The 21,384-nt window shown below is 50.1% G+C and overlaps 1 protein-coding gene across 1 annotated transcript in view; it reads right to left on the minus strand.

The window, feature by feature from the left end:
* AHRR (aryl-hydrocarbon receptor repressor) overlaps nucleotides 1–11,331 on the minus strand; it is an 85,312-nt gene extending 73,981 nt beyond the window's left edge. The window contains exons 1-2 of the mRNA XM_043602050.1: nucleotides 11,222–11,331; nucleotides 1,084–1,156 (exon numbers count right to left, since the gene is read on the minus strand). Of these exons, the coding sequence (XP_043457985.1) occupies nucleotides 1,084–1,148 (65 nt within the window). The 5' untranslated portion in view covers nucleotides 1,149–1,156; nucleotides 11,222–11,331. The remainder of the gene's footprint in view (nucleotides 1–1,083; nucleotides 1,157–11,221) is intronic.
* Between the last annotated feature and the right edge of the window lie 10,053 nt (nucleotides 11,332–21,384).

The following is a 21,384-nucleotide window of genomic DNA, read 5'->3' on the forward strand; positions in this document are numbered from 1 at the left end:
GTGACTGTGTGCTCACCAGAATAAACCCTGTCTAGCACACACAAGCAGGACTCAGCCCCACCACTGCCCCGCCCCGGACCCAGTCGTGGAAACACTCAGCCGCCTCCTGCCTCACCCTCCACTTGCAGAGCCCAGGAGGCCCGCGGTGGCCACACAACCAACTCAGGTGACAAACTCACTTTCCGAAGCCCCGCCCCTCAAGCCTTTGTCGCCTATCCTTGGGTGGGGGCCTCTCACAGAATCCTGCAGCCACCAGGGCCCAGAGGGGCAGCCTGGGTCACAGAAACACAGGCCCAAACACAGAGCCTTATATACACATGCTCACACCGACTCAAACAGAGCTATATTACACACACACACACACACACACACACACACCAGAAACCCAGCCAACAGTGCACACACTGCAGGACCCCCTTGGAGGAGCCAGAGGCAGCCGCTGGGCTCTGGGAACCACACCTGCTGGCCTCACAGCAGGGCAGTCCCAAACCCCTGCCGCAAAATTCATACCTTGTTGTCCTGAACACATTTGGGCTGCTGGCGGGACTGTGAACACTGGTGTTGTGTCCAGGAGGTGAGGGTCACAGGTTCCTTTCTCTACTCTGTAAACCTCCTGGAGGCCCACAGGCAGGGGGACAAGCCCCACAGTGTCCTTCATGTGTGGCAACGCTCTCAGGGGCCGTGGTGTGTCCTTGCGAGGACAGGTCTCACCAGGGCAGGGAGGAGATCTGGTGCTCACCAAAAACCATGGTGACATCTCAGCCCCCCGTGTTGACTTCTAGCTGAAAGGTGTCACTCAGCTTTGCCTTGTCCTGCCTTGCCATCAAAGTTAGGAAAGCAGCCCCAAGTCGCTAAGAAAGGCAGCAGTGGGTTTCCAGCTGTGCAGAGAACCCACAAAACACCGGCAGCCCCAGGCGCTGGGTCTCATGCTGTTTCTGCAAGCCCCTCTACCCATCAGAAAGACTCAGCAAAACCTCTCCCTCATTCACTTTATTCCTAAAATTCACTCCTTTCAATGAAAATGCAAATACTTTCCCCCTTCATCAGGAACAATCAGCAAAAACACAAGATGTGATACTTTACTGTTTCTGAATGGGCTTCCTTCTTTTCCTTCCAGCATACATGCACTCCCCTGGTGGAATCATCATTTCTGGCCCTAAAAAAGGGGGGAGGGAGCATAAAGTTTGTTATGTTGAAGAGAGCCCAGTGCCCGTATGACTCCCCAAACCACCAAAGGCAGCAGCATCGGCCGAGGTCGGCTGTGTCTCTAATCAAGGAGTCAACACCGAGCCCACGCTGGGGGTCCCACTCCTCCTTGCCAACTGGACAAGACCCAAGGTGATTCTGGCACAAAGCCTGCCCACGTGAGCCACTCACACCCCCTCTCACTCAGCAGGAAGGTGTTCAAGGGCCACGTGAGGACACACAGCCCTGACCATACCATCTCCCCTTGACCAGCAGCGTCATGGTCCCCCAGCCTGACCTGAGGATCTGAGTCACTACACTCACACAGAGAATAGCCCTCCACTCTTGCACCTGGCTCAGAAAGTTAAACATCCTGAGCTTGTCCTCAGAAAACAGAAGCTGTTCCACAGGCATCCAGGAGCAGGAGACACAGCCAGGGTCCTAAGGAACAGTTTGCTGTGTCAGGGCTCTCATGGGGCTGTTTCCCTGGCAGGAGCCGCATGCACCCTCTCTTGGTGGAGTTTGTGGTGGGTCTTCTTCCTCTTTCCATCCCTCCCCTTTGTGGCCTTGCACTTCTGAGCCAACAGCCTTCCTCTTTTGTATGTAAAGTCTCGCACTCAGCTCCATAGCCCTGGACTCCACTTTAGCCACTAACTCACGGCTGCAGCCCAGCTGAACACACCCACCAGCCTCCACCAGCAGTGCTGGACATGCCGCCTGTATCTGAGAGTAGGTCCTTAAGGAGTAGCCCAAGACCTGTGTCCTAAGGCTGGTCAGTTCACCCATCACCTCAAGAAGGGCATCAAAATCTTGATTCTTCCATGCAGTGGGCTATCTGAACCCTCATAAACATCCTGTACAGTGACCACTCATTGCTAGGCACTGGGCGAACAGAGTCGGAGAGTGGGTTAAGAGCCCTCGCCTGGCCTCAAGAAGAGGTAGGCCCAACACACAATGTTCACCCTGTGTGTGAAGTGCCATGAGAACATTGGAAATGTGTAACAAATGTGCTTTAAATATAAGAAACACACTTTGAATATAAAGATATAGGCAGGCAAAGTAAGTGGAGAGGAAAAGATACGCCACGCAAACAGGAATCAGAAGAATCTGGGATAGTTATGCGAGTAAGACAAGATGTAACCAGGGACAAGGACGGATATCGCATGAAGACATAGCAATCCTACATGTGTATGCATCTATAAAATATGTGGAGCAAAAATGAATAAAACTGAACAGATAATTCGTCAGAGACGTCAACACTCTTGTCTCAGTAATCAATACAATAAGTAAACTGAAAATCAGGAAGGATTTAGAATACCCAAACAGTAACAGACTTGAACTGCAGAACTCTCCACCCAACGACAGCAGAGTGTGTATTCTGTGTACATGGAGCATTCATCTTTTTTTTTTTTTATTATTTTTTTAATGTTTATTTATTTTTGAGACAGAGAGACAGAGCATGAACGGGGGAGGGTCAGAGAGAGAGGGAGACACAGAATCTGAAACAGGCTCCAGGCTCCGAGCTGTCAGCACAGAGCTTGACGCGGGGCTCGAACTCACGGACCGAGAGATCATGACCTGAGCCGAAGTCGGCCGCTTAACCGACTGAGCCACCCAGGCGCCCCACATGGAGCATTCATCAACATAGACCAAATTCCAGGACATAGAACAATCCTGAACAAATTTAAAAGTATAGAAATCATACAAAGTATGTTCTGTGATAATAATGAGATTAAACTAGAAAGATATATGGAAAATTCCTAGATATTTTGAAAGCAACATGCTTCTAAATAACTATGGGCCAAAGAGAAGGTGTCAAAGAAATTTAAAGTATTTTGAACTTAATTAAAATGAAAACACAACATACCAGATTTTGTGGGACACGGCTGAGCAATACTTTAATGGAAACTGACAGTATTAAGTATTTATATTAGAAAAAAATAAAAGATCTCAAATATTTTGAGCTTCCAATTTAGTAACTAGAAAAAGAGCAAATAAACCCAAATCAAGCAGAAGGACAGAAATAATAAAGAAGAAAAATCAATGAAACTTAAATAGAAGAAGAGAAAAATTGATGAAACCAAAAGTTGGTTCCTTGAAAAGATCAACAACATTGATACACCTCTAGCCAGATTGGTCAAGAAATAGAGAAGACACAAATGACCAAAATCAGGATGAAAGAGGGGTCATCACTACAGATCCCACAGGCATTAGAAAGAAAATTAAGAGTATATGACTAGGAACTTACTTGTATCCCCCCAATTCCATATGTTGGAGCCTTAATCCTGCATTGGAAGGGGTGCCTTTAAGGAAGTGATTAAGGTTAAATGAGGTCTTAAAAGTGGAGACCTGACCTGTTAGAACTGTTGCCCTTATAAGAAGAGGAAGAGACACCAGGGGTCTCTCTTCACTATGTGTACAGAGTCATTGCAAACCAAGAAGAGAGCTCTCACTGGAAACCAAATCTGAAGCTTTGGGAAGGTCATGGAGAGGACGTGACTGCCAGCTGAACTGTGAGCTGGACCCAGGTACTAGGAAGGTACTCATCCCCTCCCCTGTCCTTGGATGTGGGTTCCACTCAACTTTCCTGCTCCCAGAGGCTGGTCCAAGGACACAGCCCTGAGTTGGGGATGTTCTGTTGAGAACACATTCAAAGTATACATGGCTGAGCCCAGTTACGACCTCTTTATAAGCTTTTAAGATATAGCCAGTGAGTATGGGATCTACTCATCTTTCCGCCATCTGAGACAAGCTTTCATATGTAAGTTCTCTTTGCTTATTAAAACTGCCACCTACCGACCTGGGAGTGGCTGCCTCTTTCTTGGTCTCTCCCTGCCCTCCATAAACAGGGGCTAGTTTCAGAATACACCTAGGAAGTTCCTGAGGAGTTTGCAAAACCACCAAGCAGGCACCTGAATCTTGGACTCCCAGCATCCAGAACTATGAGAAATAAATGTCTGTGGTTTAAGTCACCCAATCTATGTATTTTGTTATGGCAGCCCAAGCAGACTAAGACAAATACTATCTCCACAAATCCAACAATTTAGATAAAACAGGCCAGCTCCTTGAAAAACACAATCTACCAAAACTCACTCAAGAAAAAAACTGTTTGCTCTGGTCCTACATCTCTTCCAACAACAAACACACAAACAAACAAACAAACAAACAACAATAACAACCAAAAAACATCTAGGCCCAGATGGTTTCACTCGTAAATTCTACCAGTTAAAGAAAAGAGTAATAATACCAATTCTCTGCAAACTTTGGAAGAATATTGAAATTAAAATTGAAAATTGAAAACTCATTTATAAGTTCAACATTACTCTGATACAAAAACCAAAGACATTTCAAGAAAACTACAGACTGATATCTCCCATGAGCACAGACACAAAAGTCCTCAATCAGATATTAGCAAATGGAATCCAGCAAAACAAACAGGGCAAAACATCACCACAAGTGAGGGTTATCCAAGAATTCAAGGCTGCTTCAACATCCAAAAATTGATCACTGTAATTCACTACATTAATAAACTAAAGAAAAAATACATATGACCATCTTACACATGCAAAAAAGGTATTTAACAAAATCCAAACCCATTCATAACAATGAAAAACTCTCATCACGCTAGGAATAGAAGAAAACTTAATTACTCTAATAAAGGGCATCTACAGAAATGCCTATACCAGCGTTACAACCCACAGCGGGAAACTGAGCTTGTCCTCTGAGTTCACAGGCACGGCCCTTCATTTCCCTTCCTACTCTGTGCCACATGTGTGTCCTAGTCAGGGCAATAAGGTGAGAAAAAGCAATGCCAGAACATTGGGAAAGGGAGAGACAGAACTCTATTCCCAGACAACACAACTATACATACAGAAAATTCCAAAAAGTTTACTAAGGTAAATGTCTTATAATAATTGAGTTCAGCACAAAGGCACAGATAAAAAGGTCAAAGGGTAAAAGGACAAGATACAAAAGTCAAGTGTGTTTCTGTAGAGTAGCAATGAACAATCAGAACACAGATTTTTAAAAAGCAGTACCATTTATAATAGCACCAAAATAAAAATGAAATACTTAGGTATTTCAAGAAGTTCACTATGTGTATAACTGGGCTCTAAAGAGTAGGAGGTTATAGAAGGCGACAGAAAGAAATTTGATAAATAGTAAAAATTTGTCCAAACATAATATAAACTTACAGATTTAAGAAGGTCAATAAGTTCCAAGCACAAAAACATTTAAAAAAGTTACAGCAAGGCCAGTCATAATCAAATTGCTCATAACCAGTGATATATAGAACAATGTTAAAAGCCACCAGAGAAAATGGCCATCGGGTACAGAGAAACAAAGGTAAGAATGAAAGTGGGTGCCTCATCAGAAAAGTGTAGAGACTACGTCTTTAAAGCACGGAGAGAAAGACCCTGAAACTTAGAATTCCACACCGTTTGAACATAGCTTTCAAAACTGAAGGCTAGAGACTTTTTCAGACATACAAAAGCTGAAAGAATTCACTGCCAGCTGACCCACACTATAAGAAATGTGAAAGGGTGTCTTCAGGCCAAAGGAAAATGATACCAGATGGTAACATGGGTCTACAAAATGGAACAGGAGGCACAGAAAACAGGAACTGCTGGGTACAAAACCAAGGTTTGTTCTTACTATTTAAACGTCTTCAAAAGATAACTGTTTAAACAGCAATGATAACAAGGGATCGTGGGGTTTATAACATACGTAGTCAGGGCAACTGTAGCAACTATAGCGCCTGGGCCAGGAGGGGAAGATTGAAGGACCCTGGGGCAGGCTCCTATGCTGTTGTTCCCTAGGAGGTACACTCGTCCTCAAAAGTTGTGCAGGTATCCATTTATTGCCTCCAGGCTCCAAATCCACCCCTCCTTGCTCGTTCTGCATGCATGGCAGACCCTTCAAGCATTTCTTCTTTATATAGCACAGTATGGCCCCTGCCAGCAGAGGCCCCGGAGGGACTCTGCAGGAATAAGGGGCTTCTGGTCCCAGGGTTTTAGATTTTCCTTTGCTCCGGTTCACCACCACCAGAGGTGGAGAAACTCAGTGACCTTCTCCACCATCCACGGGGCTGAACTATACCCTCTCCAGGCCCAAGGGACCATGTCCAAGGGCATGCTTTCAGCATGCTCTCTCTGCCAGCCCTGGAGTACCCTCAGAGTCGTCTTGTCACCCTTACAGCCACTCCACCGTTGTAGACATTTCTTCCTCAAAGTCTCTCAGTTCAAACAAGAAGTTAAGTTAAAAATACAAAAAGCTGGGGCGCCTGGGTGGCGCAGTTGGTTAAGCGTCCGACTTCAGCCAGGTCACGATCTCGCGGTCCGTGAGTTCGAGCCCCGCGTCGGGCTCTGGGCTAATGGCTCGGAGCCTGGAGCCTGTTTCCAATTCTGTGTCTCCCTCTCTCTCTGCCCCTCCCCCGTTCATGCTCTGTCTCTCTCTGTCCCAAAAATAAATAAACGTTGAAAAAAAAAATACAAAAAGCTGATTTTTAAAAGTTACACACTAAAAACATGACTTGTCAGGGATTTGTTCCTATGCAATCAGGGAGTCCAAGTGAGACTGGATGATTCAATATTGATAGCTGCCCATCTGTGCTGGTTGATGAATAAGTTGGGCTCATTCCCTCCCTTTTCGTCAAAGATTTGAAATTCTCCATAAGGAAAGGTTTTTAAAAAGCATTAAAAAGAAGCAAAATGGGCATAAGAGCAGACAATCTGCGGTGCCAAGGCCGTTCAACGGGGAAAGAAGAGTGTCTTCAGCAAAGGGGTAAACTGAGTGCCCACATGCAAGAGGATGAATTTGCTTCCTGCCTGACACCATATGAAAAACCAGCAAAATTAAAGACCTAAGTGTAAGAGCTCAAATTATAAAATCCTCAAGGATAACATGGGGCTCTAGCTTCACGACTTTAAATTTGGCAACAGATCCTTAGATATGTCACCAAAGGCACAGATAAAAAAGTTAAAAAAAATACATGGGACTCCATCAAAATTAAAAACCTGTGCTTCAGAGGACACAGTGAAAAGACAACCCACAGAATGGGAGAAAGCCTTTGCAAATTATGCATCTGATAAGTCTACTATTCAGGACATATCAAGAATTCTTACAACTCAACGACAACAAAAAGACAAACGGTACAATTAAAAATGGGCAAAGGACTTGAACAGACATTTCTCCGAAGAAAATATACAAATGGCAACAAACACATGAAAAGACGCTCCACATCATTAGTCACTAGGGAAATGTCATCAAAGCCACAAGGAGACAGCATTTCACTCCCCACTAGGATGGCTACCAACAAAACAAAGGGAAAATGGCAAGTGTTGGTGAGGACGCGGAGCGACTGGGACACTGTGGCTGCTTCTGCCAATGGAAAATGGTACAGCTGCTGTGGGAACTAGCGCGCAGTTCCCCGAAGAGTCAGAGTTACCACACACCCCAGCAAGCTCCACTCCTAGGTATAAGTTCAACAGAATTGAAAACACACATTTAAACAAAATCTGGCACACAAACGCTCAAAGCTTCATTATTCACAAATAGCCAAAAAGTGTAAACCACCCAAAGGCCACCAACTGATGAACAGATAAACGAAGTGTGGTCTACGCACACAGCCACATAAAGGAATGGGGTTCTGATGCGCACCGCCACACAAATGAGCCACGAAGATACACGAGAGAAGACAGACACAAAGGGTCACGTATTGGTTCCACATGTAAGGAATGTCCACAACAGGCAAACCCATAGACAGAAAGTAGGGCAGCGGTTGCCAGGGCTGGGAGGAAGGAATGGGGAATGACTGTTTAATGGGTGCAGAGTTTAACTTGGGGTGAAGAAAACGTTTTGGAAGTAGACAGAGGTGGTAGGTGCCCAACTTCGGCGATATGCTAAATAAATGCACTGAACAATACATTTTTAAATGGTTACTTTTAGGTTATGCGAGTTTTAACTCAACGAAAAGCACAACACAAATCTATATGCAAATACAGGTGGAGTTTTCAGAGTGGAGAAGTGGATAGAGCACCCTGAAAATGTCTGAGGGTGTTCTGCACAGAGGGAGCGGACAATGGGTGGGAGCTGCAGGGCCCTGGGGGACAGATGTACATTTCTGGGCTGCCAGGGATGAAGTGGGCAAGCACAGGAGCGCTCTGGAGCGTGTGCAGGGATGTGGCCTAGAGGCTGCAGGCTACAACACAAATGGATGGACGGATGCTTTGGCCTTCTCAGCCTCACCCTGTGCCACGGCCACCATGCGTGCACTTCTCTGGGAAGCCAGGTCGGGCCTTCGGTGGCTGGAGGCCAGAGTGCAAGGTCATCATCCCAGGCCTGGCCCCAGCTTACGGGGACAAAAGCCCAGGGATGGTTCCTTGCACCCCGAGAGGGGCCAAGCACGCAACAGCCCACACAGCCACCCGTGAAGCCAAAGGTGAAGGAGAACCGGGGCGCCTGGGTGGCTCAGTCAGTGGAGTGTCCGACTTCGGCTCAGATCATGATCTCACACTCCATGATCTCACACAGCTCAGAGCCTGGAGCCTGCTTCCGATCCTGTGTCCCCCCCCCACCCTCTCTGCCCCTCCCCTGCTCATGCTCTGTCTCCCTCTGTCTCAAAAAAATAAAAACATTAAAAAAAATTTTTTTTAAAAAGGTGAAGGAGACCCCATCCCCAGCATCACCATTCCTCAAATGAGCCCCAAGCCAGGAGCAGGGATGGTGGGGGGGGGGGGGTGGAGGAGATGACAGGGAAGATGAGGAGGGGGCCGGGGACACTCCTATGGGGGGTGGCACTGACCCCCTAGTTACCCTTCACCCACAGCCCTCTTGCCCAAAGCAGAAGCTGGCACAGGATCCAGGCCCCGTCTCGCACACTGCCCGCCCCACAAAGCCACATTCTCCCTCCATGTCTCCACCTCAGCATTCAGAATGACCCCCAAAACACAGGTTACAGCAAAAAGCAACAACCAAGGGCAGATAAAAGTCTCCAGGCACCACCCCCATTGGGGTTTGTGTGGAAGAAATTAAAGGAGTCGGCCCATTGACACCACCCCCCACAGAACTCGCCGGAAAAACCACAGTTTGGGGTTCCATCTGTGCTGAGGTTTCTGCCCTAGGAACCCAACATATAGGAAGTGGATGGTATGGCCGTAGGTTGCTCCATTTTACTAAATACGTGCCCTCTCCTCAGAAAGATGAAGCCTGCTTGGGATAGGACCAAACTCCTTGAAGAAATGCCCCTCTGAGGCGAGACACAGGTCTCTCTGCCTCAGATGCGGGTGACAGACGCCTTGTCGGTAAGCAGGGGAGGGGGAAGGCAGGAGACCCTCCACACTGGGCTCCTTGTGGCCTGCGGTTGGCCTGGACCAGGGTCTTTTCTGCAGCCATGGTCATTGCTGGGGTGGGAGGTGGCCAGAAGCCTGGGCACCACAGGGGAACCCACGGGTGGGAGCTGGGCCCAACACGGTGGTTTGTGGACCTTCCATCGCTGCTAAGCTCTGAGCGGACTGTGGGTTTCTTTGGAGAAACCTGAGCTTTTATGAGAATTCTTCTCTTACGGTAAAAGCAATGGCTGTCCCCAAATTAAAACCCCTCCCCATGCAGTGGTGCCCCATCACCCCTGTCTGGGTGTGTGTCCCCAGACATCTTTCCACAGGCACGCAGTGCTGCTGAACTGCACCAGGAGGTCCGAGTCCAAACTCCAGCAGTTACCAGCAAAGTCCTCATCATAAAGGAGGTGAGTGCCAGCCACAGGCCGCTGCAGGGCCGCTGCTGACGACACAGCCTCCCACGCCGGGCTGCTCTGCCTGCTAGCCCCCCACCAGGAGTGGAGACAGCCTGCACATCAGCACAGGGTCTCCTCTTAATGGTGGGTGCTAAGAGTGCCACCATGACAGGGCTCCCATCCGGGAGCCTGCAGAAGCCAGACATGATCCCTAATGGCGGATGTTGGGTGGAGGCTGTCCAGGCTTAGGGGCCGGCCTCTACCAGAGGCTGTCTGAAGACTGCCCTCAGTGAGTCAGGCTGCTGACCAGGCCAAGAAAAGGCCGGGTACACAACGGTCGAGGATCCAGAGCTTGGGGACAGATGTCCCAGGCACACACTTAAGCACCCCCTTTTGCGTCAAGCCCCTCACGGACTAGCTACGGCTGGTCAGAGGCCACGCGTAAGTAGGGGCTTCCCCCCACCCCCCATGAGATACCTGGGGCAGCCAAAGCTGAAGGCCCACTGGGCAATTCCAAAGGGGGAAGATGCCTCCAGCCCCAGCCCCTGGACACAGAGGAGGGAGGACCCAAGAACAGAGCTGCCCAAGGCCTCTGACCTCCGACCCTGACCTGTCACCTGCCCCTGAGGGTGGCCCCTTGCCCAACTGGAGTCACAGTGGGAACAACAGGGTCGGGAGGTCCCTGATGGTCTGTGCTGGGCCCACAGTCTGGGATTTTTGACCACTCGAATTAAGACTTTTGGGGAAAAAACCTTTCTTGGTGCCGCTAACCGAAACCGAGCGAATTCCTGGAACACGGGCCCTTCCGCTCTTCCCAAGTGTGAGCACCAAAGCTGGTGCTCCCGCCCGGAAGGAGGGCGTCAAGTTGCGCCGCCCCAGCTCCAAGGACCCCCACCTCCGGCCTCCTCCACTAGCCGCCCTGGGGAGGGTTGGGGGGGGGGCAGGTCGCCGCCCTGGGGAGGGCTGGGGGGGGGGCGGCAGGGCGAAGCCCCCTGCCAGCATCTGCCCAAAAGAGCTACTGAAAGAAACTGGACCGAGAGCAAAGGGCAATTAGCCCCCCACCCGGCCCCAAGGCGGTGGGTCACAGGCAGGAGCTTCGATCCACAGCTTGCGGGGGCGGGGGGACCGAGGGGCCACGAGCAGGGGCCACGAGCAGGGGCAGAGGGTCGGCTTCCTTCAAACGTCCCGTTTCCATTTTCAGTTAAGAAGTGGCCGGTCGGACCCCACGGCCCACGGCGGCGAGGATGGGGCGGCAGGAGGGCAGAGCGGGGCCAGCGGGGCCAGCGGGGCGCGCCCCTGCGCACTTACCCGGGACGGGAGCTCTGGTGGCGCGGCTGCCGGCGCTCGCATCTCGGGGACCCGCAGCGGCCGCGGCTGCGGAAGGACGGCCCCACCCCGGCACGCGAGCCGCCCCGCCCCGCCCCGCGGCCCAGCCGACCCGGGAGGCGGCAGGGGGCGCGCGCGCGCATCGCGTCCCCGAGGTCTGTCCAGGACTCCGTCCGCTCAGGGGTGCCCTGTGCCCTTCGAGGCCCCTGTGCTCCCCGCGGGAGCCCCAGACTCTACTCACCGCCCCCAGTCACGCGTCCCCACCCACCTGCTCCCTCGGAGGCAGAGCCGGCACCTGCGCTGCAGAGAAGGGGGGCCCAGGCTCCCCTCCCCTGCCCCCCCCCCCTCCTGCGGCCTCGGCCCGGTGGTAATGGCGAAGAATCAAAAGGACTAAAAAGTTTTATGAACTGTAGGGGCGCCTGGGCGGCTCGGTGGGGCAAGTGTGGGACTCCGGATTTCAGCTCAGGTCACCATCCCAAAGCTGGGGCGTTTGAGCCGGGCATGGACTCCACGCTGATTGGATTCTCTCCCTCTCTCGCTCTTAAAATCAATAAACATTTGTTTTTAAGTTTTACAAACTATAAAATATTAACATAATACGTTCGCCCTGAACTTTCCAGGAACGAACGGCCAGGTCGTTTGCGGATGTCCCAGTCCAGAACCCACCAGGCTGGGGCCCTGCTCAGCTCACCCGCACTCTGCAGGCGCGTATCTCCCCCTCTCCCTCCTCCCTGGGCCACGGCGGGCGGGCGGCTCCTTCTCTTCCACCCTGAAGGTCTGTGGCCCCCTCCCCTGCTCCACCAGGCGTCCTGACTTTGCACCACCCCCACACCCCCCAGGAGCCCGGCCTCACATCCTGTGGTCTCTGCCCAGCGTCTGAGGGGACACCAGAGACCCCAGCGAGCTCCGACGCCACTGTCCTCACCTGGCCCGCAGTGGGATCGCCCCACCCCCATCCCAAGTCTAGTCCCTGGGTGGTCTCCAGGACCCACCCCTCACCCCAGCCCCACCGGGCTTCGCCACATCTAGTCCAGTAGAGGCTCCCCGTCCAGCCCCACAGCTGCAGCCAAAGGTATTTCTCTAGGCCCCACCAGGCTCTGAGCAAAATCCCAACTCCCCACACGCTCCCAAAGTCCTTCCCTTCGTAGACTCACTGCTGTGCTCTGAATGTGAGCCTCAGAACCGGTGCCTTCGCTGTCCCCTCGCAGAAATGCTCTTCTCCAGATACCTGCAGGGGAGCAGCCTGTTCCTGTGCCCTCAGAAGACCCACTCCATACCAAAGCCGCCACTGTCCGTCTGCTCTCCCTGCTCCTTTCCTGGTGCACACCTGAAATTACCCCGGGTGACAGGTAAACTTGCAGCTCTATTGCGATATATCGTATTTCTAAGTAGCTAAACACAGTAGTTGCACTTTGATCCAACATTTGTAACATGCATTGTGCACAGAGAAAAACTGAGGTTACAGGTGAACTGTAATTTTCTTTTAATTTCTACAATTCCTGAACATTTCTGCAGGAAGCATGTAGTACTTTTTTTTTTTTTTTTTTTTTGGTTGTTGTTCAATAAGCACACATGTGTATGATTTCCGGGGAGGGGGAGGGCACATCTTGGCAGAAGTCAGGTGGGTCCAGGACAATTGCGGGACCCTCTCCCAGTTTGGACCTTTGTAGTAAGAGCTGGCACTCCCCCACCTGGGAAGACAGCAGCTCCACACCCCCGGGCCTCCCTTTTAGCCTCGCCGTTCCCACACCATGAGGAACACCTCACTGCCACCTCCCAGGACGGGACCAGCACTGGTGATGCTGCACGGCCCCCGGTGCAGAGGAAAACCAGTGTCCAGCTCCCCCTCCTCCCCGGAGACTGCCCTTGGTGGGCATAAGCCACCCACTCCCAAGCAGTCCACACTTGTGAAGAGCCCACAGCAAAGACCATCCAGGCTCTGCCAATCACCTTGCCTGCATCATCGGCCTTCCCCCATCGGCCTTCACAGGTGCTATTCCCTCTGCTGCGAGGCTCTTCCCAGCTCGTCCTGGCCTGGCCTCACTGCCCTCAGTGCCAAGTTACCTCTAGAGGCAGAAGCCACCCCTGTGTCCCTCACCACCTGGCATTGGGATTTGGGGGAAGGTGCAGGAACTCTCATCCACCTTGTACCCGGCTGCAGCCCCAGAGCTGAGAACCACCCACTATGGGGACAGAAAAGAGGATGGGGGAGGGGAGAAGAGGGCCAATTTACCACAGTTTATTTCCTGACATATTTACTGTAATTTATTTCCTTTCTTGTACAGCCTCTCCCCACTCCCAACCCCCCCAGCCCTAACTGAACATGACTCATTTGCTTGGTTTTCTTTGAAGCAACTGTCCTCCACATCCTTCAGCAGCTCTGAAAACGCGCCTTCCGCAGAGTCCGCGAGTCGGATCACACTCCGCGTGGGCAGCTCTGCCATCACCCCTCATCCTGGCTCCCTTCGACTTGTCCTCATGCCAGTTATTTCCCAAATTCCAGCCCTTCCTCTTGGTCTGTTCACTCAGCTTCCTGGAACGTGTCTTCTAGGAGTGTCCTAGTTAAAGGGACGCGGGAGGAAAAGGTCTTGAAAACTCTGTCTTTACAGCAAGTAGCAGAATTCAAAGTGGACACAACCTTCCCTTGTGCTGTCCCTGCCGCGCGGCCAGTCCCTTCAAGTCTCAGGGTCACCTGTCCTCCTCTGAGACAGTAAGGGTCTCCTTGTCCCTGGGCTCTGATGCTCTTAAGCATGGCCTTGTCCATCTGGAGTGTCCTTCCAAAGTAGCCCTACCTCCTTTAGTTCTGGAAAATGGCCCCATTTTTGTTTCGAAATTTTCTTCCCTAGTTTTTTTTTTTTCCTGTTCTTCAGCCTTTTCCCTTCCAGATAGTCTATTTTTAACCTCTAAGATTTCTCATTTTGTTTTCTTTCTTACAGAATTTCAGTAAAACCTTGGATTGCAAGTAACTTATTCTGTAAGTGTTCCGCAAGAAGAACAAACATATCTAGTAAGTTTTAACTTGATAAACGAACAAGTCTTCAGATACGAGGAGTACGTGACGCCGAACGTCACATCACATCACAGCCGGGCCAATTGTTCCCTCTCTTTCTCAACGGGATTGTGGATGCCTGTCTCCCATGTGCAGTCTCAGGCCACAGTGTTTGGCAGAAATCAGTGATTTTTCAGAACATCGGAAGGTGCCCACAACCGGCACTGGTGTATTTTTGTCACTTCAAAGCACCCGTGGACAGTCCTTTGCTTTTCCAGACAAGAGTGAGCCTAGGAATGCTTTGCTTCATTCCAGGTCAGGCTGCCTGCAGACATAGACCCTCTCCTCTGCTGCCTCATTGCCAGTTCCATTACATGCAGTCTATGACAGGAGGTTATTAATGCTGTAGTCAACATCTGTGTGAACATACACAATGGCCCCACGCAGGGAAAGGCTGAAAAGGAAGGTGGTGGGAGATGATTACAGTGGAAGAAGGAAATCGAGACATACGAACGAGGTATGTGATTGGCTGAAACTGCAAGATTTTATAAGAAGTCTACATTGACCATTTGCACGATACTAAAGAAGAAAGAACAAATAAGGGAGCCAAATGCAGCAAAAGGAGTTACGAGAACATCAAAGCCACGGCCACATGTTCTGGAAGATGTAGAAAAGTTGCTTCTGGTTTGGGTAAATGAGAAGCGACCAGCAGGTGACACTGAACGAGAACTTTATCTGCGAGAAGGCAAAGGCCTTGTACACCGACCTCGTAAGTAAACTGCCAGGTATGTCAACAGAAAACGAAGGCGGCTTCAAAGCAAGCAGGGGATGGTTTGATAACTTTAAGAGAAGTGGCATCCATAGTGTTGTGGGGCACAGAGAGGCTGCGAGTTCAGATGCTAAGGCAGCGGAGGTGTTTGCTACCGAGTTCCAGAAGCTCATGGCTTCTGAGTGTTACCTGCCGGAGCAAGTTTTTAACTGTGATGCGACGGGGCTGTTTTGGAAAGAGATACCAAAGAGGATGTACATTACAGAAGAAGACAATGCAGTGCCCGGTCACAGGCCCGTGAAAGACCGTCTCACCCTCTTGTTTTGTGCTGGTGCAAGTGGGGATTTCAAAGTCAAGCCCCGCTCGTGTATCATTCCGAGAATCTACGAGCCTTCAGGAAATGCAAGGTGCAGAAGAGCCAGTTAAGTGTCATGTGTGGGTCCAACAGCAAGGCTTGGGACACACGTATCTTGCTCATTGAGTGGATCAACGAGGTCTTTGGTCCGGCAGTGAAGAAATACCTTTTAGAAAAGAATCTACCTGGGAATGCAAGCTGGTACAGCCACTCTGGAAAACAGTAAGTATGGAGGTCCCTCAAAAAACTAAAAATAGAACTACCCTATGACCCAGCAATGGCACTACTAGGCATTTATCCACGGGGTACAGGTGTGCTGTTTTGAAGGGACACATGCACCCCCATGTTTATAGCAGCACTATCGACAATAGCCAAAGTATGGAAAGAGCCCAAATGTCCATCGATGGATGAATGGATAAAGAAGATGTGGTATATATACACAGTGGAGTACTGCTTGGCAATCAAAAAGAATGAAATCTTGGGGCGCCTGGGTGGCTCAGTCGGTTGAGCGTCCAACTTTGGCTCAGGTCATGACCTTGCAGTTCGTGAATTCGAGCCCCGCATTGGGCTCTGTGCTGACAGCTCAGAGCCTGGAGCCTGCTTCGGGTTCTGTGCCTCCCTCTCTCACTACCCCTCCCCCACTCTCTCTTGCTCTCTTTCAAAAATAAATAAACATTAAAAAATTAAAAAAAAAAGAATGAAATCTTGCCATTTGCAACCACGTGGATGGAACTGGAGGGTATTAGGCTAAGTGAAATTAATCAGAGAAAGACAAAAATCATATGACTTCCCTCATATGAGGACTTTAAGAGAAAAAACAGATGAACATAAGAGAAGGGAAACAAAAATAATATAAAAACAGGGAGGGGGACAAAACATAAGAGACTCTAAATATGGAGAACACACAGGGTTACTGGAGGGGTCGTGGGGGGGGATGGTATAAATGGGTAAGGGGCACCAAGGAATCTACTCCTGAAATCATTGTTGCACTATATGCTAACTAATTTGGATGTAAAATTTAAAAAATAAAAAATAAAATTAAAAAAAAAAAGAAAAGAAAAGAATCTACCACCCAAAGCCTTGCTGGTTATGGGTAATGCCGCAGCTTAGCCTCCAGGCTTTGAGGACAACTTACTGGAGGAATTTGAGTTCATTAAGGTCAAATTCCTTCCTCCCAACACCACTCCAGTCCTCCAGCCCATGGATCAGCAAGTCATTTCAAACTTTAAAAGGCTTTGCACCAAAGCACTATTCAGCGATGTTTCGTGTGACTGAAGGAACAGTCACCGAAACTGTCCGAGTCACCGAAACTGTGCGAGGCTCTTCCCAGCTCGTCCTGGCCTGGCCTCACTTCCCTCAGTGCCAAGTTACCTCTAGAGGCAGAAGCCACCCCTGTGTCCCTCACCACCTGGCATTGGGATTTGGGGGAAGGTGCAGGAACTCTCATCCACCTCGTACCCGGCTGCAGCCTCACCGTCCGAGAGTTTTGGAAAAATCATTTCCACACTGTGAACTGCCCCAAGATCATCGATAAAGCCTGGGATGGGGGCACTGAGAGAACCCTCAGTTCTGCTTGGAGAAACCCGTGGCCTGGGTGCATTCTTGGACCTGACTTAGAGGGGCTTGCTCATGAACAGCAGCCGCCAGTTGTCGATGAAACTGTGTCCTTGGGGAAGACCAGGGGACTGGAGGTGAATGAGGACGACATTCAGGAACCGGTGGAGGAGCATGGCCAGGAGCCGACCACCAACGAACTGATGGATCTGCATCGCGAGCAAGAGCTAGAGGTTATGGGGGAGATCTCGTCTGCAGGGGAGGAGGAGAAAAAGGCCGAGGAATCCCTCGCTTCAAATGAGATCAAGGAGATGTGTAAAATGCGGGAAACAGTGCAAAACTTTGTAGAAAAGCACCACGCGAACAAGGCTGTAGCAGTGCGAGCAATGAATCTGTTTAACAATGCAATGTCCCATTTCCGCGAAATCCTCAAAAGGAGGCAGAAGCAAGTGTCATTGGATAGGTTCCTTGTTAAAGGTGCACGAAAAGAAAAGGATTCCACTGAGCCAACAGATAGGGATTCCACTAGTGAGAGTGGAAGTAGTCCTCCCAGTAACCCTCCTCTCTCGTTTCCCTCACACCAGCCACGAAGATTTTCAAAGGTAAGTGTTAGTTTACTTTTCTATCTTGTATTTTCTTTATTATTTTGTATATTACAGTATTGTGATCATTTTTATTATTTTTTTTTTTATTTTTTTTCAACGTTTATTTATTTTTGGGACAGAGAGAGACAGAGCATGAACGGGGGAGGGGCAGAGAGGGAGGGAGACACAGAATCGGAAACAGGCTCCAGGCTCCGAGCCATCAGCCCAGAGCCTGACGCGGGGCTCAAACTCCCGGACCGCGAGATCGTGACCTGGCTGAAGTCGGACGCTTCACCGACTGCGCCACCCAGGCGCCCCGTGATCATTTTTATATGAATGCTTTGGGGTTGCGGAACAAATCATCTGAGTTTCCATTATTTCTCACGAGGAAATTTGCTTTGATATACAAGCGTTTTGGATTCCAAGCATGTTTCCAGAACGAATTATGTTTGCAAACCAAGCTTATAGTTCTTTTTTAAATGGATGCATATCTTTGGTCATCTCTCAGATACTGGCTGTAAATTGGGTTCTAAGATGTTTCTTCTGGTTCCTGAGTTGCTTCTTTTACAAATGTCAAGTGAACTTTCTTTGCTTCCTACAAGAGTGAGGCTCTGCCCTAATTAGACATGTTCTCAAGTGGTGAGTTTCTCTGACTTCCTGCCCTGGGACAGAAGGGCTTGCCCTGCAGGAAGCCTTCCCTTGTCCCCCTGCCTACGCCCCACTCCCCTTCACTGACACTGCCCTCCCGTACCATCCTGCATTCTGTAGGAATGAGGAGCTTCTCCCTGGAACTTGGGGCCAGGAGTCTCCCGCACCATCAGACCCTGAAGCTTTGTTTCCCTCTCTGGTTCTTTGTATCGTTTGAAGGCAATTTCAAGAGGAACTTTGCTATCTTAAAACCCTCTGAATTGTGAGCAGAAATGATCCTTTTTTAAACAAGGTGAAGCCCAGTCTGGCTGGCCTGTAGTGTCATCTGGTGGGAAGGATGGACAGGGTCAGATGTGCCCTCCACACTCCCCATGTCCATGCATGAAAGAGCATGGTCTAGGGTGCCCTCTGTCCAAACTGAAGCCTAACCACCACTTATCATGTGACCTTGGCCAAATTATGGGCCTCCTCTGTCTCCAATTTTTATCAATGAAGAGGTAAGTATAGACAAATGGAAGAATAGAGTACAGAGAAATTAACCCTCATATACATGGTCAATGAGGTTTGACAAGGGTGCAAAGACCATTAAATGGGGAAAGACAGTCTTGCCAGCAAATGGTGGTAAGGAAAATGGATAGGCACATGCAAAAAAAAAAAAAAAAAAAAAAAAAAAAAAAAAAAAAAGTTAGACCCTTACCTAACTCCATACATCTATTTCAAAATCAATCTAAGATTTGAAATAAGCGAGAAAACATTTAGAAGAAAACAGGAGAAAAGCCTCATGACACTGACATTTCTCCAAAGACAAATGAACAGCCAATAGCACATGAAAAGATGCTCCACATCACTGATCGTTAGGGAAATGCAAGTGGAGACCAAGAGGGGATGTCACCTCACACCCATTAGGGTGACCATTAGCAAAAATTAACAACTCTTGGCGAGGACGTGGAGAAATGAGAATCTTGTGCACTACTGGGAAGAATGTGAAACGGGTGGCTGCTATAAAAAATGCTATGGAAATTCCTCAGACAAGTCCACACGGAATTCCCATGCAATCTACCATTCTGGGTACATAACCAGACGTCTGACGAAGAACTGAAAGCAGTGACCTTAAGAGAGAGTTGTGTACCAATGTTCATAATTCAACCACCAAAACGTGGAAACAAGCCTGTCCATCAACACATGAATGGGTGTGCAAAATGTGGGGTTTCCATTCCATTTCCATAGTAACACTAGAATATTATTCAGCCTAGAAAGGGAATTCTGACACCTATGATGTGGATGACCCTCGGAGTTATGATGCTCAGTTAAACAAGCCAAGCACAAAAAGACAAATACTGCCACTGAGATGAGGTCCCAAGAGGAGTCAAATCCATAGATGTGGAGTAACATGGTGGGTGCCAGGGCTGGGAGTTAGGGTTTAATGGGGACAAAGTTTCAGTTTGGAAAGAGAAGTTCTGGAGACGGATGGGAGTGAGGGCTGCACAGCACTGTGAATGTACTTAATGCCACTGAACTGTACTCTTAAAACTGTAAAAATGTAAGTTTTGTTGCTATATATACTTTAACACATATACACACAAGAGGGAAGAATCCCCAGCTTTACCCATTTACCCACCAGGTACGTATGGTCCAGCTTTAGAGGCAGACACGGGCCAGACACCTGGAGCCTCTACTCTAGTGGGCGTCAGACACTGGCCAATCACATACACGCACTTACACACACTTACTCACGTGTGCAACCGTGAGTAATGCTATGGAGAAGCTGTGGACCCCAGGTTACTCCTGGGCCCACCTCTGTCGGGTGATGTGAGGGTGAGGGATGAGGGGGGCCCACGCTGCCCAGCAGGACAGCCCCCCTGCCTGGGGGACCTGAGGGGTTCAGGTGACAGGAGGATCCACGGAGACTGCTCAGCAACACAGGAGGGAGGGCGCATCTGCTCGCCTGCAGCCCCTCCCCTCCCCAGGAGGGGCCTCAATCCTCACCCACCCTGCGGAGGCCCTCCTCTGTCCCCAGACCCCCACCTGCTTTCCTCCTCGACCAGGCTCCTCTGGACTGACACAAGTGGCTCTCCCAGTTGGCTAGTTTAACTTTAGTGTGACCATAGCTGTGGCCACAAGTCAGGCCTTTCTGACCATTCCTGGATTATTTTCTTCACAAAGAGCCCAAGGCTAAAGCTGGCTGAGAATCCGGTGTCTCCAGCAGGTTCTTCGTCTTCCTGTAAGTCAAGTCAAGAGCTGGGTCATCAACACACCATTCAAATGGCAAGAGAGGGAGTATGTGAGAGTAGGTGATCAAGGGCCCAGGGAAGGGGGAACGGGGGAGTGCAGGCTGGGGACAGGGAATAAGGCATGGGAGGTGAGGGAGGAGGGCACATGGGGACAGAGGACAAGTGATCAGGTATTGCGGGTGGCTGTGGCAGCTGACCTGGCCTCATGGAGGCCGTCTTCCCCAGGGGAGCTCTGCCTGCCCATCCCAAACACCCATGTCTAAGTGGACCCAGGGCACAGCTTAAGCAAAGTAGTAAGTGAAAAGCTGCCTAAGTCTTTGTTCACAACGTTCCAGGACAGGTGTTGCTGCCCTCAGACCTTAAGCCCCACTCACTCCAGTTTCTCTGCTGCTTCTGTTAATTCTGTGCTGGCGTATCCTTGGGCACGCGATGGGTCATGCTGTGGAGGAGCCATCCAGGGCAGGCGTCCCTGCCTGGCGTGACTGCACTGCCCCCGTGTGGCCGAATGACGGCTCTCGGAGCTGGGTTTGGCTCCCGGCGCAGGGAACCATGTGGGTGCAGCGCATCGAAGGGAGTTTCCGCACACCCTGATGGGGCGGCCTGGGCAGGGCTGGGGCCCTCAGGACCATCTGCTCTCTTCAAGTAGCCTGGACTCCCCAGCGGACCCTCCGGCCCCTTAAGCCCCACTGCCTCTAGGCCTTCTGGAAACACAGCCACATACCCACCACCACCCCCAACGCACCAAAGCCTTGACTGGCCACCCAAGTCCCTGGTGACCACCACCTCCCAAACTGCCCACTCCTCAATGTGCCTCCGCTGACCAAACCCTGGCCTCCCACTGGGAGGGCTGGGGCCACATCTGTTTCTGTACCACATAACTGACTGAGTCCATCGGGCCAAACACCCGAGAGCATCTATAGCACACACCTGAGAGCGTCTGTACCGCAGACGAGTGCTTCTGTACCACGCACCTGAATTTACCTGTATCACACCTGAGTACATCTGCGCCAAACAC

This window comes from Prionailurus bengalensis, chromosome A1 (genome assembly GCF_016509475.1).
Source record: "Prionailurus bengalensis isolate Pbe53 chromosome A1, Fcat_Pben_1.1_paternal_pri, whole genome shotgun sequence".
Taxonomy (NCBI): domain Eukaryota; kingdom Metazoa; phylum Chordata; class Mammalia; order Carnivora; family Felidae; genus Prionailurus; species Prionailurus bengalensis.